This window comes from Oncorhynchus keta, chromosome 5, assembly GCF_023373465.1.
Source record: "Oncorhynchus keta strain PuntledgeMale-10-30-2019 chromosome 5, Oket_V2, whole genome shotgun sequence".
NCBI classification, from domain to species: domain Eukaryota; kingdom Metazoa; phylum Chordata; class Actinopteri; order Salmoniformes; family Salmonidae; genus Oncorhynchus; species Oncorhynchus keta.
In genome coordinates this window covers 14,591,664-14,614,324 of record NC_068425.1, presented here as the reverse complement: position 1 = coordinate 14,614,324, position 22,661 = coordinate 14,591,664, and the positions used below count along the sequence as shown (strand labels likewise).

Genomic DNA, 22,661 nt, shown 5'->3' with positions numbered 1-22,661 from the left:
AACCTCTTTAGACATCTATACAACATATTGGCCCAACATGATACATTTCTGAAATCCTCAAATGTTTCCTAATCACACAAAATTGAATCGTCGTTGAAGTACAATTAGGTGTCATAGTCGACCAAATGCGAACTAAAAATATGGTCATGCCTCCTGTGAATATGAAATCAACAGTAGTGTTTGTGTGATTAGGAAACATCTGGAGGATTTCAGAAATGTATCATGTGTTGGGCTAATAGGTTGGATAGATGTCGAAAGAGGTTACAGAAGACGGAAATGCAAAGTGTCCCACTTTTTCCGAATTCACCCTAAATGGTCCTCACATGTCAATGGAAGTCAAGCATGAGACATGCAGTTGTGTTCAGAAGTGTTCAACATTACATTTATTTAATTGTTATTCACATGCGGCTGTAGGCTACACGTGTAGGATCTTAATCTGAGCCAGTTCGCTACAGCAGGAAAATAATCCTGCGGCAACAGGAAATTTAAATTGTGTGTTCGGACTATAATAAAATGACATTTTTGTAGGGGTTGATACATTTTTCGTTAGGGCAAATCTAGTCTGATATTTTAAAGTGGAAATTACAAACTTTAGAAGCCTTTTTAAACATGGAATACACTACAAGTTTGCATTTCCTGCTGTGCAGGAATATTCTCACTAACAGAAGATTGAGCAAATGAAGATCCTACATCTGTACACAGGGACAGACTGATATTGATAGAGTTATGAATCACTAAATGTGGGGTTGTCCTGGATACCAGGTCAATACTAGTGAGAAACAGGAACAAGGCACATGTGTATCATCAAAGTTAACATGGCACATCGTTAGTCAAAGACACATGAAATGAACAGTATTAATCCAAAGCAGTTTGGATCGTTTTACACATCGTTCTACAACAACTCACAAGCAAAAGATAACATTAGGTTAAAGATGCAATGTCTCAAGATGTTGCATAAGTAAAATGGTTAAGAAGCATTTAGTTTATTCCTCCTGGGAAAAAATTAGAACACACACACATAATACAGACCATATAACAACCAAGTCTAATCATAATGTACTTACTATTTATAGATTAAATGTATCAATATATGGATTTAACATAATTGTAATTGCTGAACAGTTGGGTTTTAATAATGGTTTAATAACAGTTAGGTTTCCTTAAAAATATTTAACGAACCATTGAGAATGCAAAGAAATGCATTGAGAATGCAAAGAAATGTTATACATGTATATCAGCCAGTGGGAATAAAAACCTCCTGGACTACAGGCTCATACAGCTGTATATCCTGAAACCGTTTCATCACAAGAACACCAAAAAAATGCAACAAGCAGCAGCCATATCTGTTTAGTTGAAGGCACATAGATCTATATGTATGGTGCTACATCTACAGGGAAGTCAGACACTGCAAGTCATAGAACTTGAGCAAGGCAACGACTATGCCAGGATGACAAGCCACAATATAACTATAGAAATATGCCACATCTACAAATAACACAGTTTGTGCTATACGGTCAGCATAGTGTATTGGCTTGTTGCAGGCTCTATCTTTCTTTGTGTTCAGCTGTTAAGGTGTAAAGCTGGACTATGTCACTAAAAATCAATCAGCTACGTTTGAGATACTGTGCATGTAGCTGTATCTACTAATCTCCTTATTTGAATCCCCAGATTTTCTTCTACAACACACAAATATACAATTGAATCTACATACATTTCTAGTACAGGTACAATATATCACATAATTCAGTATAAAAACGAACGAATGTAGATATTCACAAAGCAAAATTAATGAATCCTCAAAACCTTTGAAGACAATTTGAAATTAAATGCCTCAATTTGACTTGTTATGACATAGGAATTCACCATTTCACAAAGTAAAATTAATGAATCCTCAAAACCTTTAAAAATGCCTCCATTAAATTGTCATGTTTAATCATGTCAAATGTCCACCAAAACATTTCATATCATATAAGCACCAAGAAATAAAATGTTAAAAAGTTATTAGTTTAGATGAATACAACAGGAATGGTATTAATGCTCTCTGAAACAATTAGTGTCAAGCAGTAATTTGAGTGGAGTAAACTGAAAGTGAGTGTGCTTCTAGTACTACCATATGATGGTAGTCATACTCAACCACTGGAATCATGCAACGTCCACCACTGCACCACAACCCCATCCAGAATGGACAAACAATTACACACTCCTAAATGTACAGTTGAAGTCTGAAGTTTACTTACACTTAGGTTGGAGTTATTAAAACTCGTTTTTCAACCACTCCACAAATTTCTTGTTAACAAACTATACTTTTGGCAAGACGGTTAGGACATCTACTTTGTGCATGACACAAGTCATTGTAATTTTTCCAACAATTGTTTACAGACAGATTATTTCACTTATAATTCACTGTATCACAATTCCAGTAGGTCAGAAATTTACATACACTAAGTTGACTGTGCCTTTAAATAGCTTGGAAAATTCAATAAAATTACATACATGTGGATGTATTTCAAGGCCTACCTTCAAACTCAGTGCCTCTACTTGACAACATGGGATAATCAAAAGAAATCAGCCAAGACCTCAGAAACAAAATTGTGGACCTCCACAAGTCTGGTTCATCCTTGGGAGCAATTTCCAAACCCCTGAAGGTACCATGTTCATCTGTACAAACAATAGTACGTAAGAATGAACACCATGGGACCACGCAGTCGTTATAACGCTCAGGAAGGAGACGCATTCTGTCTCCAAGAGATGGATGTACTTTGGTGCAAAAAGTGCAAATCAATCCCAGAACAACAGCAAAGGAACTTTCTCTGCCCCTCACTGATGTCACCAAAAGCATTATTTCCACAGTAAAATGAGTCCTATATCGATATAACCTGAAAGGCTGTTCAGCAAGGAAGAAGCCACTGCTCCAAAACCACCATAAAAAAGCCAGACTACAGTTTGCAACTGCACATGGGGACAAATATCATACTTTTTGGAGAAATGTCCTCTGGTTTGGCCATAATGACCATCGTTATGTTTGGAGGAAAAAGGGGGAGGCTTGCAAGCCGAAGAACACCATCCCAACCGTGAAGCACGGGGTGGCAGCATCATGTTGTGGGGGTGCTTTGTTGCAAGAGGGATTGGTGCGCTTCACAAAATAGATGGCATCATAAGGTAGGAAAATTATGTGGATGTATTGAAGCAACATCTCAGAGACATCGGTCAGGAAGTTAAAGCTTGGTCGCAAATGGGTCTTCCAAATGGACAATGACCCCAAGTATACTTCTAAAGTTGTGGCAAAATGGCTTAAGGACAACAAAGTCAAGGTATTGGAGTGGCCACCACAAAGCCCTGACCTCAATGCTATAGAAAATCTGTAGGCAGAACTGAAAAAGCGTGTGCGAGCAAGGAGGCCTACAAACCTGACTCAGTTACACCAGCTCTGTCAGGAGGAATGGGCCAAAATTCACCCAACTTATTGTGGGAAGCTTGTGGAAGGCTACCCGAAACGTTTGAGTTAAACAACTTCTGACCCACTGGGAATGTGATGAAAGAAATAAAGCCTGAAATAAATCACTCTCTACTATTATTCTGACATTTCACATTCTCAAATAAAGTGGTGGTCCTAACTGACCTAAGACAGGGAACTTTACTAGAATTAAATGACAGGAACTGTGAAAAAATGTGTTTAAATGTATTTGGCCAAGGTGTATGTAAACTTCCGACTTCAACTGAATGTAAAGCAATCTAATTAAGGACTTGTTGTTTTTTAGTTAAGGTATAGTATGGTTTTAGTAAATCCTTGCAGTGACCACCACAAACACAGTTTGAATCAATGCCAGTTATGGCATGAATCGATGACTAAAGTAGGAAAGTGGTCTTCTACAAGGCCCAAGGGGACTGGATCATGGGGGAGGGATGGGCTTGGGAGGAGACCAAGTCCCAATTTTCCATCCAGGCTAAATGTGCACTTTCACACTCCCCGTCATGGATTTAAAAGCATTGGATTGGTGTAATTATTGACTGGAGGGAGTTTCCACCATTGTTAAATACATGAGAGATAGTGAATTGGGACTCAGCCAGAGAGGGAGAACCATTGGGCCCAGAGGTTAGGGGTCAAGTTGCTCATCCTCCATGTGAAGGCTGCTGGGGGGACACAGGAGGGGCTGGCTGGAGCAGTTGGTACTCTGACTCTTCAGGCTCTCTGATGACCCTGTGGACACAAGGAGCATGATCCAATTAAACAAGAGGATCTCTTACACCCGTGAAATAAATCTAAACAGTTGCATACTTATCAATACAAACTTGCTGTCTATTTGCATGATAAACAGAGTTACAACCTGCAGCAGATTATTAACCAACTGTCCTGAATCGGACAGATTGCGAGGGATCGGTTTCTCTGAAGCAACGTGACAGAAAAGCAGATAGGACTTCTCTGTCCTGTCTTTACCTACATACCACATTTATTCCTCCATACCAATAGAGCAGGCATCAGGACCTAGAGCTGGCCATAGCAAGGCCAGGTAAAGGGACAGGGCAGGTAGTAAGGAAACAGAGAAGAACAAACAGCACACAGGTTAGATGAAAAGCTGGGGGACTGAAAGCCTGGGAGAATAAAGAGAAAAATAGCTAAAAGGTGTTATACGTGCAATCAAAAATGTATGTTTACAATTGGTTTGAGCATTAAAGACATGCTCTGGTACTTTGGCAACTAGTAAGTATTTTTTTAAACCTCCCGTTTTTTATGTGTTAATGTGTAGTTCATGCATAATCTATGAGCAGAACTAGCCAAGAAATCCCTGTTTTCTGGAAGCTGTGCAGTGCCACTTTCCCTCCATTTACCCCCATGTGGGCCAGCCCTCTAGCAATTAAAGTTTCAGCCAATGATCTTCAGCCTGCCAAGGGAGCGACAGCTAGCAACACGCACACAGTAGAGCGAGAGAGAGACATGGTGCACATGTGACATAGTACGCAATTTTCTGGGGCCACTTTTGGCTCCTGGGCCCTACTTTCAGAACTACTGGCTAAAAAGTATATAAAAGAACCAGAGAATATCTTTAATATCCAGACAAACATACACAATCATGCACACGCGCACAGATACGCACGGGCCTGGGCCTTGTGTTATTATTAGCTTACCTGGCAGAGAAAGGTCCCCTGGCGGGTCACTCTCTGTTTTGGTCAGGCTGCGGTGTTCACTGCTGTAGTCCTGAAGGATCTCTCTCTCTCCTCCAGAGTGCAGCCTGTCCTCTGTACCACCCATGACAGGAGGGAGAGACAAGGTCACAACATGCAACAAGACCTAAATGTCCTTAAACGCGTTTGCAATGTACCCTGGTAGGTAATTCAAGTCATTATTTGGAGGGGTCACGTACCCAAACATGTAGACTGGACCGCTAACTACGTGCATTCAGAGCATGACAGAACTCACCATCATCTGGGGAGATGGACTCCGGTACATCCTCGGCTGCAGTGGCCTCGGTGGGAGCAGGGCTGCTGGAGAGCAGTGCGTGAGGCTGGGCGTCCGACATCTCAGACAGCTTCTCCTCATCCTCCTCCTGGATAGGTGATGAGGGCGACCTCAGGGTGCTGCGGGGGTCAAACACTTACAATGAGGTGACATTGGTAAACAAAAAAACATTTACAACCGACGTGAAGCTTTATAATAAACAGACTGCACTCTGTACTGTTGTCCTAGTAAGTTTATTTTCTGCAGGTTGGCAAGGCTCAGCAATGTCAACTGGATGGATTGCCAAGGACATGCCGTCTAATCAGTTTGTAGCATGGCGCTGGATACAGGAGAAGACCTCTAGCAGCAGCTCATCACAACACAAGGTGACTATTTTTTTTCAGACTCTGGGCCAGCTGTTACACAAACTGATGAGCAATCAATCCAGAGTCAAACCCAATGTCAACAAGCAAATCCATCCAGGGCAGTTAATCTGCCAGGGCTATTAACTCCATACTAAAACTAAAGAATTCAAAATTCTCCAAGTTAAGAGGCTGTTCAAACCAAATGGTAATGTAATGGTGTGAAAAATTACAGTAGAAGGCAGCTGGACTGTAGAGAGCAGCACTGGAACACTTTAGCCCACTTCAGTTTCTCCCCCTTCTTCCTAAAGTGTGCATTGGTTCACCCTACGTCAAAAGATTTCAAAGCTTTGGATTGGTTTAAATATTCGCTGGAGGGAGGTTCCACCATCTTCCCTTACACCTGTCCATTCTTCTTAAATCCATGAGGGGGAGTGTAGTGTACACTTCAGGGAGATGGTTCATCTCAGATGCAGGAGAAAGTGATCTGGGCTTGTTACTACCCTTGTGTCCCAGGATTACCTGTCAGGTGACTTGCTGACTTTGCCCTTCTGCAGGCCCCCGTCACCGGAGTGTTCTGGGGAGCCCAGCGGCCGGCCCTCCCCTACCAGGCTCCCAGAGAAGTTAATATCATCGTAGAGGGGGGCGGGGGGGATGGAGGGGGACACAGAGTGCAGGCCGTTCAGGGCCTCCAGCAGAGAGATGGGCTCAAAGCCTGGGGGAACCGAGTCTGAGCTCTGGAGAGACGCACACACAGAAAGACTGCTCATATCTTCACTAGTCATTCACAGTCATTTATTAAAGGCTTTGTAATTGCATAGTGATGGAGTTGAGTTATGTTAAATACAAGTAGAATAAGAAACCATCCTTGACACCAATGATGCCATGTGTGTATTAACAACAAATGCCTGGGTCGTGTGCGCCGTACCGAGTGCTCATCATGGTCCATGGTCTGAGCCAGTACAGGGCTGAAAGAGACAGGGGACAGCGGCCCAGGCTTCTTCCTCACAGCTCTGATCTGCAGCAAGGCTCGGAAGGCTGGGGAGAGAAAGAGACCAAACACTGGTTACACTGCACACTGTCAAATGTGACTTGCATCTTCACTAAAATGTAAACTTCACAACATTTTCCTTAAATCAGCTCAGTCCCCACAGGGCATTCATCTCTACGTCTATTTGGCGTCTCTCTCGCCGAGTTCTGAAACATGGCAGTCGGGCAGGTCTATTTCCTATTAGCGAAGGCATCCCATTTGGAAGCCTATTGGAAACAAACCAGCGTCGCTCCTTACGCAGTCTGCAGATAGGACAGTTGTTGGCCTGGTAACGCAGGGTGTCAGCACAGGAGTTGCAGAGACACAGGTGTCTGCAGGGCAGGATGATGGTGTCTCGGAGGTCTGACAGACAAACAACACACTCATTGCTGTTGTCACTGTTCTCATCCTCCGACGGCTGCAGAGAACCAAAAAATATTTGTTAGAGTGATGAACATGTAGAAAGAAATAGACTAACCAACGGTCTGAAAACCTACAGCATAATGAGCCACATTTCTGGTTTACATTTCTGAAAGAGTCAGGTGTGGTTACACCTCTATAATGTAAAAATGTGCTGCTTTCCAACAGCCTTTGTAAATTCATGTTAAATAAATCTACTGTATGCATCTACAAAAGGTGTTCCTGGTGAGTTCTAGAATAACAACCTTGGTCTCTTGGTTGTTTTTGTTTTCAATTCCATAGATCTCCTGCAGCAGGTAGCTCACACGATCCACCTATAACAGAGAGCACACATGGTAGCCAAGGACAGAGAACGATGGGAGGAACACATTGTAGCCTTATGTCCCATAGGAGATAAAGAGGAAGTAAGCACACATGCTAACAAATGTATGTGTTGTAAAAAAAATGTTTTTTTATTTTATTATTTTTTTTACCTTTATTTAACCAGGCAAGTCAGTTAAGAACAAATTCTTATTTTCAATGACGGCCTGGGAACAGTGGGTTAACTGCCTGTTCAGGGCATAACGACAGATTTGTACCTTGTCAGCTCGGGGGTTTGAACTTGCAACCTTTCGGTTACTAGTCCAACGCTCTAACCTCTAGGCTACCCTGCCGCCCCATGTGAGCATGTTCTTGTTATTCCGGCATTTTGTATTTTGAATAATCTACTAATATAATAAAGACATGGATTAACTTGTGTTAACTTACAATTTGCTTCTGCTTCAGAGGCTTGACGGAGAAACTGCCATCCACATGCTTGAAAGGAAGAAATGGTGTTTACTTCACATATTTCACAATGTGTGAAAACAGAACTTCATGACATCAGATGCGGGATGTAAATTTGAGTCAAATTCAAACACTGTCCTCTTCTACTGAATCATCACAATGAGTTACTTACTCTCTCAAAGGCTGCCAGCAGCACATGTGCATGTCCAAAGCAATCTGGAAAAGGACAAACACTAATTTATAAGGGATAACTGTACTCTGTGCATACAGAATGTCTCATCTAGCACCTGCTATTGTGGTATAGCGGAGAAACAGTTGCCAACTAAGTTTGTTATTAGGTCAGCCTTGAGGTGATATATGGAGCGAAGAACATTAACATCAGCGTCAACCGTTTGGACCACCTACCATCCCCTTCATCCACTACAGCTTGGATCACCATGGGGAAAACACCCCGGTCCAGGTCAAAGTTAAGCTGTAAAGATAAAATAAATGGTGACAACAGATGAGTTTATCAACTGTCAGCTGGTGACATCACTCAACAGGATTAAGTGCTGCTGCCCAGATATACTCACATCCTCCTCCTTCCAGTCGGTGAAATCGATTTTGAAAGAAGGCAGGGAGAAATGTTGGCTCACACCCCTCTTATAGTGTACAGTCTCAGAAACCAGGGCTGGGCCCTTTGGGTTGTACCTACACAGAACAGAAACAGTGAAGTCAATATATTATCAATACAAAACTATCAAAGTTAATTTAGTATATTGGAAATATAAGATGTTCTTTTTCAGATCTCTTGTTGAAAGCTCTTTCTTGACCACAAATAATGAAAAACAGCATTAGACCTAACTCAAATCCATTTCTGAAATTTCCCTCTTAAATTTGTCAATGGAAAATCTCAATAAAAAAACATGCAAAAAAGCTAAAAAACACATCCACCCACTCACATAATGACCTCAGCATAAACTACTGTATTAATTCCTTCTTCAGACAACATGCGTATCCATGGAGATAGGTGGTTGCTAAGGACCCATTGTATCTCTCCCAGTACATTGGCCACTACCATAAGATGTTCTTATACAATGCGTCTTTAAAGTGAATAAATCAATTTCACATCTTCAGAAACGGATAAAAGGCATGGATTTAATTTCAAATGAGAAATGTAAAACGCTGGACTGTATTTAGTTATATATTTGGGAGCAAGAGACAGTGGAAGAAAACATGTATTTGTAATTAGTGAATGACTAAAATAGCATATTGATGCTAAGCATCGTCTATCATGTAAATGAAAAGGTTTCTGAATCAGACTCTTACATACATTGCCATCCCATTGGTGAATTCCTCAAAAGCTTGGCAATACAGGGTGATAGCCACACGAGCATCAGCGTCAAATGTGAACTCCACACCATACAGAACCTTTGGCTTCCCTCCTTCCTCTACTGGAGCATCAGTGTCATCTTTGTACCTAGTAGTCAAGCAGACAAACAAAACAATGTTAAGCTAGCTTTCTCAAGTGGCCATTTTCAAAATTACATAACTTTGAAAATGAAGCTATGACTAAGTTAACAACAACAACAAAAATAATCGCTCATGCACCACACTTATGAAAGCATGTCAATATCAAACGAAAGGTAGGCAGTGAATCGATGTTAAGCTAAGCTCAATCAGCCAGGATTCTTGATCCTGAATCACTTGACAATGAAAACCACTAAGAAAAATAAATGAGGAAAGGTTAGTCTGAAGACTACTCGCTGTAGAATATGGTGGGGTTTTTCCTCACCTGACCAAGCGCAGGGAGTCCTTTCTGATATTGACCAGACTTCTCAGGGTCTTCACAGGCTCATGGGGTGCCGGGGTCACGTACGGAAACTAAGCAAAGGTGAGACATGACAACGAGTCTAAGAAAAGAACAGCCCAATGCAGATAAACTTCAAATGCTTTTGCCTAATCAATAGCATGGGGGATGTGAATCAAGGACTACTCCTGAACTTCCACTTCAACTAATATGCTGTACATGTTACTTATCTGTCAGCAACTTGCAAAATGAAAAACTTAACATAGATAAGAACCTTTGCCAATGTATAGCGCACTTGTTTGTCCTTACTTGTACAGGCCTATTTCCAAGGAAGTTCAGATCCATGTTTTCTCCAAATAGGTAACCCTCTGGATGGGGAGTGTCAAATTTCTCCCCTCCCATGAAAAAATGGCTGGCAAAGTAATTCCCTTAAAAGAAAATAGAAGTATGTGACTGGATTACAACCAGGATAAAATCAGGATGGAAGGCCTATCTTTAAAGATCAGTGTACCGATGCACAACTTTGCCTCATCAAATAGACATCTCACCACGACTGAATATCATACAATTAACCATTTATAGCGTTCACGTGTAACGTTAGGCCTATAATGTTGGGAGCTGCTGATATCAGTTTAGCTAACGTTAGCTATAGCTCGAGTTTTAGGGTTTCAATCCAAATTAATAGCTATATTTACCCGATTTCGGTGGAAATCTGTATGCAGAATTCGCCTGGATATCAATATCCTCAACGCCAGCGATTCTCCGACTAAGAATCGACCCCATCTTTCCTTGTTGTTGCTAGCTAGCTAATTAGCTACAGAATTAGCTAACTACGAACCCCAACGCTAGTGTATTTATCGTCCAAGGGACCGTTTTGTAACACGTTTTAGACTTTCTTCGGTATTACACAGCGACGTATATATTCAACTGTGTACCTGTCAAGAATAACGATAGAACCAAGGATAACTTGGTGTCCGCTAAAGAAAATAAACACAAGTTTCTAGCCAAAAGCCTTCTGATGTATGATTACGTCAAACTACATGGTGTTAGGGACTTGTAGTTCTTTCTGTCACCGACCTACTGATCGCCCCTCCCCATCGCTCTGATTTGCGCTCTCGTGCTGCCGATCAAAGGGGCGCTCAGGACATTGAACATAGTTCAGACAGTAAATATTTGGGTTTTCACTGCGGACTGTGCTGTCTCCATGGTCGATGAGAGGAAAGGGTAGTGCAAGGGAGAATAACCTCAAGGACTGAGCACCAACCCAAGGGGAAAGGTTTAGAATAGCCCGCTTCTGCAAATATGGATGATCTAAAGCACCAAGTTATGATAAATCAGTTCGTCCTGACTGCTGGATGCGCCGCAGACCAAGCGAAACAGCTTCTACAAGCGGCACATTGGCAGTTCGAGGTATGGGAACATTTTCTTGACAATGGTCTGAGTTTGGTGCATGGAAGATAGATCAGTTACAGAGATCAGTCTGTGTCTGTTTCTCGGAGTCATTAATTAAATACATCTAATTAATACAGTAATGCCAATCATTTGTAAAATAATCTGGTTATCTTCACAACACCCCAGTAGGGTAATGCTATTATGCAATGAAAATGTAGCTAACGATGGTATTCAGCAGCCTAATGGCACAATGTAACATTTTCACAGGAGATAGTATAATATCGATTTAGGTTGTATCTGTCTGCAATAGGCATATGTGCAATGCACACTGGACTGGTGCTTACTGACACATATTTTATTTTCAATAGACTGCATTAAGTGCCTTTTTTCAAGAAACCAATATTCCATACAGTCACCATCATAAAATGGTAAGTATAGAAAACCTACAGTATTATTGATAACAATGAATGATTGATGTATTATTATTATTATTATTACATTATGATGATGATTATTGCAACATCTATGATTATATTTATATTCATTCACTTGCCGTTCATGTCCGCCATGCTGTACCGAAACACAAGCATGACAAAAATAAACACACATTGGCCACGTTGTTCATAGTGCTTTGTCATGTACTGTAGCATATTACTTACTCTGTTATTTCACAAGAACGGTGACATGATAGAAACATAATACTTATAGTCGTCAAATGAAGTCATGTGAGTTATGGATGATCTGTACTGCTACTATACTTTTTCTTGAATTGAAGTCTTGAAAATGTGTCTTGTGGGGGAGGGTGGTTCCAGCAAAAGTGAACATTGTTTTAGTAAAAAAATCAAATAAAAAAAGGTTCTAAAATAAAATGATTTAAGTGCTACAGCACTTATGATGCTGTACATACTATACAAAACATACATACGCTGTCTTTTAATGTAAAAGTATTACTGAAAATGAATGGCAGTGTTAAAATCTTGACACATGCATAACAGGACATTAGCACAGTTTAATCTAGACCATTTGTCATATAGATTGTCAATTTGGCCGATAGATTTCCTCCTTTCAAAACAACATCTGGCTTCATGAGCAGTAAGATATCAGCTTATTTAAGTCTAGAACCTTACCTCTCATAACCTACCACTGCGTCTGCCATTTCCCAGTGATCTCATTCGGCTTCTATTTTCATTTTCAAACTGATGAAAATAAACAGGATGTGGGCAGACATTAGATTAGATAAGAAGCAGTGACATCGGCAATACATCTGGCGTGGTCTGTTTACATTAGGGGTTGGCTGTCAGGCGTGGCATAAGGTTAAGTTGAGCCCCTTTCATTGACAAATGGTTGTCAGGTTAACTACCGTGCAGTATGTGCCCACTGTGTCCTTAAACAGACCAGTGCAGAAAGGCCAGGCGTATGAGAGGTCCAATGCACATGTAACATGATGTGGAGACATTTCAAGCTGGGGAGTGAGGTTACGAAACTAACTCTGTTACATCCAAGGCTATTAAACGTAATGTTTTTGAAAGTGCTGTAGGTTATTGTTGCTGTTGTCAGTAGGGGTTGTATTGCTATGAAGAGCACTGTGACTTTGTTTTAAAATGACACTTCTGTCACTTGAACAAGTTGACATGACAGACCAGCATCTGTATATTAATCTATCCCTGGCTGTATAATAACAACAAGGGACTGTGTTGGGTTAATTATTGACTCACTCTATGGTTGCTCATTGACCTGTTTGTGTTGGAGGTTGGTGAGATTGATTTGTTGATACAGAAAACAGTCATGTAAACTGTGTATCACGTGATGTTTGAATTTCCTTTCTTTGATCTCGTTGAACAGTTGACCACATACATGGAGACAGACAACGTGTAGGGTGACTGAGTTAGTGAAACTGCTCTGGAAAAGGTTGCAGCCTCACGAAAGACAGATTACCCATGATGCCCTCAACAATTGTATCTTGTAGATCACACAATGGAGGTCAGTGTTGAAACTCAACGTGCTTATGGGATGTTACATCCACAGATGATTACATCCCTCATGATTAAAATGCACATAGGGGTTTTTAAGTAAAGCAGGCTAATAAGGCATAGGCTGGTGGCAATATTGTATACGTGTGGCTTATCACAATGTCCCAGTCAATGTCTAGGATGCCAGGAGGTCTGTGGCAGTCATGAATCGAGTCAGTGAAAGAGTCTTCATAACATCGTCCAAAAGAAACAGCTTTTGTAAACTGTACTACTGCCATTGTTATTACTATTTGGGATGGCTATTAGACGTTTAGTGTCTACATTTAGATGTGCTCTGATGCTTGTTTACAAGCCCTTTGAACAATGACAGAGTAGACTGCCTGTTGTACAATAGCACATTGTGTTTTAATATGGACAATGCTGGTTGGCAGGATGCAGGGCTTTAGTACAGGGTACAGTTTGCCATTGTTTATTCTGAGGCACAAATATGGCAAACTGACAATAAACAATAGGAAAAGGGATGAGAAAGACCACACTCTCTAAAACAAGCTATCATGTACTGTTTCCCTGGCTGCAGCTGCTATTACAGGATCCATCCCTATCAAACAGGACTGTTTCTATAGCAACTTTGCAGCTCCAGATGAGAAAATGCACGGTCGGTCTCCTGTGTGTTTATGTGTACAGAGCCAGCTGATCTGACTGAGCAGCTGCCACACACTGAGGCCCACACCCCGTGTGTCCACATAGCCAACCCCTTCAACACCCTTCTCCCTATACACTGCTGACCTCTTTCAATGTAAAGCAGTGGAAACTCCCACACAGGCCACGCTTTCTTGTTATTGTGATCAAATAACGGAAGTACTTTGTATTATATGGGTTTTTCAGCTGTACAGTTTTAACCGTTTTGTAAACCGATACAGATTTTTTAAAAGTTCAAAATCATATCTTAGGTCATGGTTTTGTTGCCGCCATGTGTGTCAATTGACAGGAAGTCTGTTATGATCACTTACAATTTATTGCTGCAATTTATTGCAGTGTTATCAACTGAAGCAAATGTAGGCTACCAGTGATCTGCAAAAGGACATTTCTGAAGCAGCCAGCCTTATGCTAGTATGGCTGCTGCTGACCCATTTTTTTGTACAAAGACATGCTTGTCCTGAACTGAGCAATGCACACACCAGCTTCACTGTGCATCATAAGTGATTACGTTGAATAAAGGCATGTCTCGTTCCTATTGAAGGAGGTCAACGCTAATGCCTGTGGGAAATCCAATGTTTGTTCATTCATTCACTCATTCATTCTTACTGCACCATAGAAACCTTAGAAATACATGTGGGTGGGATACTCCACTAATGTTCTTATCAAGTAATAAGGATTTCTTTATTAGCCTGTGGTGATCTTTTTCTTCTTGTACGTATTTCAGCTCTCATTAACAAAATGTAGTTAAATTGTCTGACAATCCTCCTACAGAAATATGTTTACCGCAGTCCAAACTTATTCTGAAGGCAAGCATGTGCCTTGGGGGGGTATCTGTTTCCTCTAGTTGCACTACAAATCACATGACTGTTTTGAGATATTGCATAATCTATTATGTGGTGGATATCCTGTCCACACAATGAGAAAACAGACATTCTGGTAGCCTTCAGATGGTTGGGGTGAATCCTAACACGGGTTGCTTTGACCTTTTATGTCCCGGAAGGTACGATTCCTTTGGACCCTCTTAGGTTCTTGCTCGTGGAATGATGTTTGTTTTGGCTGACTGGTAATGTGTTTGGCAGTCACAGAGGAGTCTCCTGAGGCCTGTGCTCTGTAGTGTCAGCTGAGAGGACAGACTCAGGGCAGGATGTAGAATTTGGTGGAAAGACAAAGGGTCAGTCTGAGGAAGTTGGGCAAGGGAAAATATTTTTCCTTTTTCGCTTCCACAACTATTATGATGTAGGCACTTCTAAGGACCAGTTGAGGGAGGACATAAGTGTCAAGATGGTAAATCAAACCAAGCATGTCAATTAGAACTGGAGACAATGCGCCAGTAATGACAAGTCAGTAGTGAAATATGCAATCATAAATGCGTACAGATTTATGTTCTCTTATTAATGGTTCTCTCCTTTCTCCACAGATGCACACTCCAGCCAACACACCAGCAACACCTCCCAACTTCCCAGACGCCCTGGCCATGTTCTCCCACCTCAAGGCCTCAGAGAGCTTCTACGGCAGCAGTCCCATAGCCTCCATGGCGACCTCTCCTCCTCAGGTCAACTGGGCCATGGGCCCTTCTGCCCCAGGTCAGACCCAGCAGGGCCTGTGGACTTCTGGGCAGCTGCCCTCTCAGGTGCCTCCCCGTGGGTGGCCCCAAGCCGTCACTCAGCAGGCCTCCAGTGAACAGGCCAGCGTCACCATGGAGGCAGAGAGATGAGAGCACTGCAGGGGCCTCGCGATAACAAGAGGAACCAATATCGGGCAGTCCTCTTTGAGTTGTCTGTAAGGGAGAGCAGAAAACCAAGCGATGTTTTGGACATGCACTGAGGACAGAAAGGAGGAATTATGAGCATACAGCTGATGAACATTCACATGACGCCACATTGTAAAGTCTGCAGACAATTTTAGCTAGGCATACGTTTCATTTTTTTCCATTGATCTGAAACCAGAGACAAAGATGGACTTGTATGACTAGTGCCGAAGAAGGGTCTTCTTGTTGTACACACCGATGTGTATGACAGTGTCATCATCTTTCCTTTGTCTTTCTGGAGTGGTGTCAATGGACTGGATGCCTTTGATACTGGGGGTGCACTGCATAAATAACATAATTCTTCTTGATTTTTTAACCAGTGTAAGTGTGTGAATATCATGTGTTCTAGTATTCTAATGTGCTTAGAAACCAACTTGGATCTGCTTTTTCAAACATTGGGTAATGACATTGACTGTCCCACTCACACAATCAAGGAACACCAGCTATCCAACTATGTTTAATAAGGAACTTTACAAACTGCTCCTCTTTATGTCTTATGTCTGCATTGAATGCTAAAGGATGTTATACTTCAATCATTGTTCAGTGTTTTTTGTATGATTTTGTTTTCAGCAACTAGTGTCAGAGGATAAGTGAGATAAAGGTTTCTGTCAGAGTGAGACATCTTGCTTGATATTCCAGCTGTGCACCATCTCTAAGTAGCACACAGATTGTATCAAAAACTGTGTTGTTGTTGCTTAAGATGGAAATCAGCATATTAGGGGAAAATAATAAAGAGGAAAAATATATTTTAAAAAATAATATAGATTTAAAAAAATAAAAATAAGAAAAAACCCAGCATATTTGGTGATGCTGTCTCAGGAACTCTCGGCTCAAAAATGTTTCGTCTAGGCACCTGATCATCTTTTTTATTTTGTACAATGGAATGAAAATTGCAATTGAAAGGAACTGATAAATTCAGGGAAGGCCCCATCCAAACGTTTTATATTCTACGATCTGTTCATCTGATAATCACACCGTAGTTTTGCTTTGCCCATCGGTTGCGTGAATACACGCCTGTTCCTCGATGTTTTCCATGAGACAGCTACCACAACAATTTTGTGGATTACCAGACAATTAACTTAATTATTTTGTGTTTCTGAATAAATATTGTATGTATTACACTGCATTAGATCTTGGAGTCTGACTCTATGTATCAAATGGACATGGGGCTCTAATGGAACTATAACCCAAAACACCCTGTGTTCTTTTAGTATTTTCCAGATGGCAGTTTATTTCTCAGCGGATGTTGAATCCAGTGAGTTGGTATGACGCAATCTTCAGTCACACACATCACATCAAGGAGAGATGCACCGTTTAAAAACCAAGGGAAATGTGAAATGGTCTAAACAGATGAATGTTTGGCCTTCCCTCTCCATACTTGGATTGATGAAAAACCTCAGAGCAGACGATGTTGAGTCAGATACTGCTTATCCCTCACTACAAGGACAAAGCAGAGACCAAACAGTGCTATGTTATGGCCACTTCCTTGTCTATGTGGTACAGATTTGATTCTGTATGACAAACATTTTCACCCCACTGTACTTCCCCCCCCATCTGCTTAGGAAATCAGCTCTCCCCATTTGATAGACGCTGTCTTACATTTACATTTACATTTAAGTCATTTAGCAGACGCTCTTATCCAGAGCGACTTCATTCATGTAATCCCCTGTGTATGCTATTCATCTTCTCTCTATTTTGACTTGAGTGGTTTTGTATCCTTGCAAAATCTCCACTTAACTCTTGAAGATCGTCATCAGTTCTGTGAGCGTGGTTATGCTCCAACAGTCATAGCACATAGCGACATGGATTCAAACATTTACCAGAGCCTAGTTGGACTGTGCACCTATCAACCTCAAACAATTATTGTTCTTCTGCTCACATGGTGAACCTCCCTGTATTCTGTAGCTGGACAGGCCTTAGTCTGGTACATTGTATAATGTCATGCTGACATCAGACTGATCGATCTGATCTGTCTGTTCTGAGTTGACAATGAAAGGTGAGTGGCCCCCGATCAGTCCACCCATCCTCAAACTCCTCACTGCAAATTGCTGCACTGTAAAACTGTAAGCAGGCTAGCACAAGATTTCCCTGCTGCGCAGAGCCTTGAAGTACTGTAAGCGCAAGCTAGTTTGAGCCAAACTAAGACATGATGGTTTGGGTATACATACTAGAGATGTACTTTTAGCCTGAAATAGAATAGAGGAAATGGTGAGAGCATGCGCCAGGGGAGATCAGCAATGTGACTTGCTTTTGCCCCAAAATGTGGAGAACACTCAGGCATGCAAACATGAACAACGGCTTCTCTCATAATGCAGAACCCCCTCCTGTTCTTTCTTTCTCTCCCTCTTTTTCTATTTCTACCCCCCACTCTCTATCTCTCAGTCACCCCACATAACTAGCAGTAATGAGAGGTGGGTTGTGTGTCTCTTCTGACTATGACTATCCTTGTTTCACCTCCACTTTTCTGGCAGCAGCAGTGCATAAAATACTTTTGAGTCTCCTTTAGACCCATCCTGCTGGACCTAGTCCCCCTCCCTATCCCCGTCACCTCGCTGGCTGTGTGTGTTTCTGTTTGCAGGGCGTGACATGAATACCAGGCAGCTGCCAGGTTGGCCATGGATGATAGTGGAGCTGCCAGGAACACAAGACGAGATGGAGAAGCAGAGCTACATGGCTGAAATTCCTACAATACACTGCCCCACTCTCTGCTACTCCGTACTACTCACATTCCAACCCACCACATCCATGACCATTAGGCTGACTTCATATTTATTTACATGGATTACATGCAATGTTTATGAAACTTATGCATTGTAGGTGTGTTCAAGATATAACACAATAGAAGTGCTCCAGCTATTGTACTGATGGGAAATGGTTCAAATATACAGAAATGATACACTCCATCTCCAGAACATTGTGGGTTAGCCTATACAATAACAAAGATAGCTATTGTTTATGTCAGGGTCATTGTTTGGATAGACTGTCGCAGTATGCAATCTCAGATAAGACATGTTTCTGGACAACTTGTGAGAAGCTGACGTGATTGCTGAGATAAAAACCTACTCGAGAGTAAGCCTGGAGTGAACCCTCAAAAGCAGGAAGTGGGTGAAAGGTGATGGGGACAAAGTGGACACAGCAGCACATGATAGAAGAAAGGGAGAGGGAGGTAGAGATTACAGCAACGAGGACGAAGAAAAGAGCTGTTTATCACTTGTAGCCCCTCTGCTACTATGGCATTAACATGTCGCATTTAGCCTACTGCCTAAAGGGAATGATCATATTGACACACATACACCATGAGCATCTATCATTTCTGCGGTGGGACTGCTCTTCACAGCTCACTTGTGTGCTCGTGCAATAACTTGTGTGCTCGTGCAAATGGGAGGAATAGGACTGTTCAACTCTCAAAGGATGGAGAGGAGACACTTCTTTCCACCATGACTCCCACCCTCTCCCTCTCTCTTGCTCCCCCCCCCCCCATTGTTACATAAGAGCACTGCAGTGTGCCTCGTCTCTCATTACACAGACTGATCTGAGAACAGAAACGTAGTGTTCCAGTGAAACAAAACAGACACAGGGACACAGGTAGAGAGAAATGTCCTTTCATAACGCTCTGGTGGGACAGACAACACTCCCTTTCATTCATTCCATTCATGCATGTGACTGACCCCTCACCCCCTTGTCTGCTGAAACAATCTCACTCTGAACACCAGTCATGCTTCAGTGTAGTAGTTGTAGTAATTGTAGCACCGGCGTGTGGGTTTGGGAGATACTGGACAGGGAGGGTGGTTGGTTTTGCTGGTTCAACATGTTACAGCAGCCTCTTCATATTAGTACTAAAACACGAATTAGTAGCCTACTGTAGTCTATGTAACAAGTTATTTCTGGACAGTTTGTCAATATGTATCCTACTGCAAAACCAGACATAGTAACAACTTTCTTAATATAACCACATCAACTCTATCTGGCAATAAACACATGGAAACTGTGATCAAGTTCACCAATCACAGGGAGTGTGATAGAAAAGGAGAGACTGGGTTGGTTGGCCTCTAAACTTGGCTCAGACTATGGGATGTAAAACTTGCCAGAGAACAAGGGAGTGTCTACTCTGCCAACAGCAGTACTTTGTTGTTATAACTTGTGCCTGGAACTTTACTATTGTTTAAGTTTGAATGCATGGGAAAACTGACAGTAGGCCTAATGACTCAAATGCAATGTGAAACAAAAACATACAGAATGCTCGAAAAACATATCTCATTAGAGATAAAACAGCATAAAATTGTCCATATTATCTGCTCCTAAGATGCGGGGGAAATAGTTGCATTTGAGTGCAGTGGTAGACTAAATGTGTCTTCTGAGGAGGAGACTTCTGACTATAGTTATGCATTGTGCACAGTGCTCTCTAGTGGACATTTTAAGCAAGGAGCCATTGCTTCGCAACACCATACAAATTCAGGCTATATAAATAATCGCAAACCTCCATCGAGACACCTATTTCAACCGCTTTCATCCTTTTGTTTATGTCTGTGTATTGAAGTGAATGTTTTGCTGTTTTGCCCCCTAGCATGATGTATATCATTATTGCATCTTCAACAGAGAGCGGAATTAAGTTAAGTTTATTCTCTAAGGAAACAGTGAGAGTCTGGGAAATCCTAGGGCCAACGGCAACAATAGCGTAATCCTCTCTTTACATAGCGGGTTACTGATTTGTCTAATTTGTTCCTTTTACATGCACAAGTCTCCAATTAATGTTTTTAAACAGAGATCCAAGCTTTAAAAGAACATGGCACTCTTCTGGTACAGGGTTGTGGGCTCAGCTGCTCTCAAGTGTCTACTGAGTATTCTAACAGTAGCTGCCTGAGAGACTGCGAGAGGCCATCTGGGGGTAGTGAAACTGAGAGTGCTCTGAGCCAGAGAGAAGACTCAGTGGAGAGTCTGCTTCAGAGTTGCACTGTATCAGGAGGTTCTCTTTGGCTCGCACCCAAGCACTACTTCCTCTCGTGCTGTGCAAGGAAAGGGAGCTAGTGGTTCATGACTCTGTTCTGTAGGACTGAAAATATGCCTACATCTCCCAAAGAACAGGACGGACATCTGACTCAGCACGCTTATTATTGAAGCAAATGGAACATTATAAGAAAGATATGAGGCTACATATCACTTTTTCAGGTCTGTTCAAACAACAATTATCATGTTACTTTCAATGACAGTGAAGGTCTCGGGGTAATCAATAATAAAGAAAGATCAAGATGGCTTTCAGAGTATTAGATGTTTTATTGACAAAGACAAGCAGAGACATACATGCCAGGGCACCTGGGAGAAAACTCTAGTACAGGTCTCAAGTACATTTTCTCAAAGCCTTACTTTCTTGTTTATCTGTTTATACCTGGTTTTGCATCATAATGCGCCTTGCAATAATTGTACAGTAATCAAATTCAACATATCACAACAGCTTGAGTGTAGAGTTTCAATAAACCGGTAGGTAGACCATATTTGGTGGTGAATGAGCTTAATCATCACATCAATGTTGTTGACATGCGACTACAGATACAAGCAGCTTGTTAGCGGCTGGAGTGGACAACAGGGCAGGGCATTCTATCTTGACCTTGGACGGAAACCCTCCCTATGTTAGACTCAAAATGTTCTGACAAATATTTAATTTGTTTCAGAAACAACCTGGAGGATGACCCCATATTCTATGATAACAGACAGAAAAAGTATTTTGTTTTTCGAAGGCCCATTGGACATCACTTGAGCTTACAAACAAAACACACGAGGCATATTAATATATGTTAAGAAAGACAAATCATTGTGGTTCCAGTGGCGATTTTAGCATTTAAATCTTGTTGGGGCAAAAAAATGAATAATAGGTGGGATGCATGCCAGCAAAGCCACAACACAACACAACAACACTAAACAATACATTAATTGCACTATAACGGTGACAAACGGTGCCCACAAACTGTTAGGGCCTACATAAAGCTGTCCCAACATCTTACCACTGCTACACCTGGCTATCAGCGAAGCCTTGTCTGCCAGCAAAACAGTTCAATCAGCCTCATTTACTGCCTTTAAAAAAACATAGCTGATATGGCTGACTTGCTTAAACAAATGTGGTTTCTAATGACAATTGAGATGTACAAACTGTGGCATAAGGGGACGACAAGCGGACAAGAGGCAATCGGTAATTTTGATTAAGACAGTAATGAGCAAGCTAGGACAGACGTAGTTAATATAACTATTTGTTTAGCACTTTTGAAATGTACAGCGACAGAATTCAGAACATGGGTCATTCTTACAGTGTTCTCCATGTACACCAAGTCAGAACGGTAGGATAAATAAAGGGGGCATATAAGCAGACAATGAAGGCTCTTACAAAACAGGTTATAGGCTACATGTGCACCACCAAGTCAAAACAGTTGGTGAAATTAAGAGCAGTAAATTTGCCAAATTATTAGGGTGAGGCACATGGGCTACTAACAGCTTACTACACAATGTACACTTAGCATTACTTTCTTAGATACAGTGAACATATCTCCCTGGCATATTACATCATTTATGCAGCAGCATACGGGACATTTTTGGACTCACCTTGTCGTGCTGTGCTCACTTGAACAGGAAGGTGGCACGGCAGTCCTTTCTAGGCAAATGTTGTCATCAAAGTCTGGCCTTCTCTGGATTTATGGTGCTTTCAACTGGGAACTCTGAAAAAAAACAAGGTTGAATCATGATGACATCATTGATCTTCAGGTCGTAGCTCTAGAAAGAGGCCCAAGTTCCCGACTTACAATTCCGAGTTGGATGACCATTCAAAACGTATTTCCCAGTCGGAGATCATTTTTTTCCGGAATTCCCAGTTGTCTTGAACTCATTGAAGTCAACTTTTCGCAATTCCGAGTTAACAGTTGTTTTGAACGCGGCACAAATCACTCTTCATTGACAGCATGATTTATAATTTTAAACTTGGAAAAGAGACACTTAATCCCAGATTTGGGA

General features: G+C 41.6%; 2 protein-coding genes across 3 annotated transcripts; one reads left to right on the top strand and one right to left on the bottom strand.

Annotated features, from left to right (window-relative positions):
- Nucleotides 1-355: 355 nt before the first annotated feature.
- On the bottom strand, nt 356-10,810 carry mgrn1b (mahogunin, ring finger 1b). 2 transcript variants are annotated; one of them, XM_035771137.2, is made up of 16 exons: nt 10,496-10,810; nt 10,110-10,228; nt 9,786-9,874; nt 9,324-9,470; nt 8,584-8,701; nt 8,417-8,483; nt 8,184-8,227; nt 7,994-8,041; nt 7,492-7,560; nt 7,085-7,244; nt 6,725-6,834; nt 6,319-6,533; nt 5,417-5,574; nt 5,125-5,235; nt 4,444-4,489; nt 356-4,198 (listed from the first exon to the last, which is right to left on the bottom strand). In XM_035771137.2, the coding sequence occupies exons 1-15, from the start codon at nt 10,581-10,583 to the stop codon at nt 4,449-4,451; spliced, it is 1,584 nt and encodes a 527-aa protein (XP_035627030.1). In that variant the 5' UTR covers nt 10,584-10,810; the 3' UTR covers nt 356-4,198; nt 4,444-4,448. The 2 variants fall into 2 exon arrangements, with proteins under 2 accessions (XP_035627030.1, XP_035627029.1); XM_035771136.2 differs by lacking the exon at nt 4,444-4,489 and having other exon boundaries at nt 960-4,198; nt 10,496-10,809.
- Nucleotides 10,811-10,970: 160 nt separating this feature from the next.
- On the top strand, nt 10,971-16,799 carry ubald1b (UBA-like domain containing 1b). Its single transcript, XM_035771143.2, has 3 exons — nt 10,971-11,210; nt 11,561-11,620; nt 15,279-16,799. Exons 1-3 carry the CDS (start codon nt 11,103-11,105, stop codon nt 15,573-15,575), a joined length of 465 nt encoding a protein of 154 aa, XP_035627036.2. The 5' UTR covers nt 10,971-11,102; the 3' UTR covers nt 15,576-16,799.
- The last annotated feature ends 5,862 nt before the right edge of the window (nt 16,800-22,661 follow it).

What these genes read in the sequence shown, in the direction of transcription:
- mgrn1b (XM_035771136.2), bottom strand. Translation starts at nt 10,583, where the DNA reads ATGGGGTCGATTCTTAGTCGGAGAATCGCTGGCGTTGAGGATATTGAT. An exon ending in TTGGAAATAGGCCTGTACAA is followed by an intron (nt 9,875 to 10,109) that starts GTAAGGACAAAC and finishes ACCTTTGCTTAG; the next exon opens with TTTCCGTACGTGACCCCGGC. An exon ending in CTCTGAAGCAGAAGCAAATT is followed by an intron (nt 7,561 to 7,993) that starts GTAAGTTAACAC and finishes TCTCTGTTATAG; the next exon opens with GTGGATCGTGTGAGCTACCT.
- ubald1b (XM_035771143.2), top strand. Translation starts at nt 11,103, where the DNA reads ATGGATGATCTAAAGCACCAAGTTATGATAAATCAGTTCGTCCTGACT. An exon ending in CGGCACATTGGCAGTTCGAG is followed by an intron (nt 11,211 to 11,560) that starts GTATGGGAACAT and finishes TATTTTCAATAG; the next exon opens with ACTGCATTAAGTGCCTTTTT. An exon ending in ACAGTCACCATCATAAAATG is followed by an intron (nt 11,621 to 15,278) that starts GTAAGTATAGAA and finishes CTTTCTCCACAG; the next exon opens with ATGCACACTCCAGCCAACAC.